At 44.8% G+C, this 1,773-nt stretch overlaps 1 protein-coding gene across 1 annotated transcript in view; it reads left to right on the plus strand.

Annotated features, from left to right (window-relative positions):
* Nucleotides 1-148: 148 nt before the first annotated feature.
* The window catches only part of CWC25 (CWC25 spliceosome-associated protein homolog (S. cerevisiae)), a gene marked incomplete at its 5' end in the record, with an annotated part of 5,869 nt that continues 4,244 nt past the window's right edge, over nucleotides 149-1,773 (plus strand). Inside the window, 3 exons of the mRNA XM_009703657.1 lie at nucleotides 149-321; nucleotides 549-785; nucleotides 1,502-1,571. Of these exons, the coding sequence (XP_009701959.1) occupies nucleotides 149-321; nucleotides 549-785; nucleotides 1,502-1,571 (480 nt within the window). The remainder of the gene's footprint in view (nucleotides 322-548; nucleotides 786-1,501; nucleotides 1,572-1,773) is intronic.

The following is a 1,773-nucleotide window of genomic DNA, read 5'->3' on the forward strand; positions in this document are numbered from 1 at the left end:
GCCCTGGGGTCGAAAGGCTGCGGGCTAGCCGGGCTCTGAGCAGGCCTTTCCCCGTGGCTGACGGTGAGGGAAGGCCCGTGGGGACCCGAGCCGGGCCTCTGGCGGCACTTTGTTAACGGTCCCGATCCGGTCTCTCCTGTTCCTGCAGAACCTGAAGAAGAGCTGGCACCCCCAGACCCTGCGCAATGTGGAAAAGGTGTGGAAAGCCGAGCAGAAGCATGAGGCCGAGCGGAAGAAGATCGAGGAGCTGCAGCGGGAGCTGCAGGAGGAGCGAGCGCGGGAGGAGATGCAGCGATACGCTGAGGACATGGGCACTGTCAGGTGAGGGGGTGCTGGTGACCCCCAGACTGGTGGTAACCAGCCCTGGGCACCCTCTGGGCGCAAGCACTGTCCAATGAGATGGTGCAGATGCCTCTGGTGCACCTGAGAGTGCCATGGGTTTAATGTGTCTGAAGATAAAATGTTTCTGTTTGTATTCATAAGCCAGTGCCTTAAAATGTAGCTTTAGAATTGTGAGAAGAAAAGTAAGATGGTCTTGTTTGCAATAGGAAAAGAGAAGAGAAGTTGGAGTGGATGTACCAGGGTCCTGGAGGCATGGTGAACAGAGAGGAATATCTTATGGGTCGCCCTGTGGACAAATACATCTTTGAGAAGACAGAAGACAAGGATGCTGGCTGTTCCAATGAGACAGGACTTCTCCCAGGCTCCATTTTTGCCAAGACAGGTGCCAATTCTGTCCTAGATATGGCAAACAAAATCCGTGAGGATCCACTTTTCATGATAAGGTACTAAATGTGCAGCTAAAAGCAGTCACAGATGAGGCAAAGCATTGATATTCATAACTCGCTAAGAACTGTCGTATTTATCTTTGTAAAGACTGCTATTATGTCCGTCTCGCAAAGCTATGTCTGCCTGTTTCTGAGCTCTAGGCTTTAGGTGGCAGTCCTGGCTGCAGAGAGGTCACCAGCCACTTACATGACTATAGGATTTTGGTTGTGTGTTCTAGACACAGCAACATAATGTCAAATAATGTATTTGAGTCAGTTTCCTGCTCTCGGATAATTTTGTTGACTTAATTTCAAATCTAAGGTTTTGTCATCTGAACAAGCTGATGATCACCATATAGATCATTTAGCTGTAAGTTGGTAAATACATGTAAATGCAAAGATTGTTATTCCACATTGATTCATCTCTGCCAGCTTAGCTCGCCCTTTTCTGTGTATGTAAATATATCTGTTCTGCTCTGACAGTTCAGGCATTTATTAGCGTTGTAGGCAGATTGATGGTAACAGAACAATTTTTTGTTTACCCTACTAGTTGCACTCTTAAGTTGAGAAGAAAAGGGCAGACTCCTCCTTAGTTGGATCTGTTTTGCTGAATGTACAAAACTTGCCTGTTTTCCTACTTTACATGTTTTTAGAGCTTGCACTTGTTTGGTATCTTTCATGAAAATAAGCTAATTTCAGTTACTTGAAAATACTAATGTTTTTTTCTGCTTTAGAAAGAGGGAGGAGGAAAAGAAGAGAGAAGTTTTGAATAATCCTGTTAAAATGAAGAAAATCAAAGAATTGGTAGGTGTATCTTAGTACTCCTTTACAGACTCAAAGCACAGAATATACTGAACCAAGGAGAGGATCATAGGTCAAAATTAGTATTGCTTAGGATAAGGAGCAGAGTTCTATTTCCTGACTCTTCACAGAAAAACAGAATAAATTCAGCTTTCCATAATCCTGGTATAATAGAAGGAGGTCCTGTATCAGTCTCTCAGCAGGA

This window comes from Cariama cristata, unplaced genomic scaffold (assembly GCF_000690535.1).
Source record: "Cariama cristata isolate BGI_N322 unplaced genomic scaffold, ASM69053v1 scaffold36277, whole genome shotgun sequence".
NCBI lineage: Eukaryota > Metazoa > Chordata > Aves > Cariamiformes > Cariamidae > Cariama > Cariama cristata.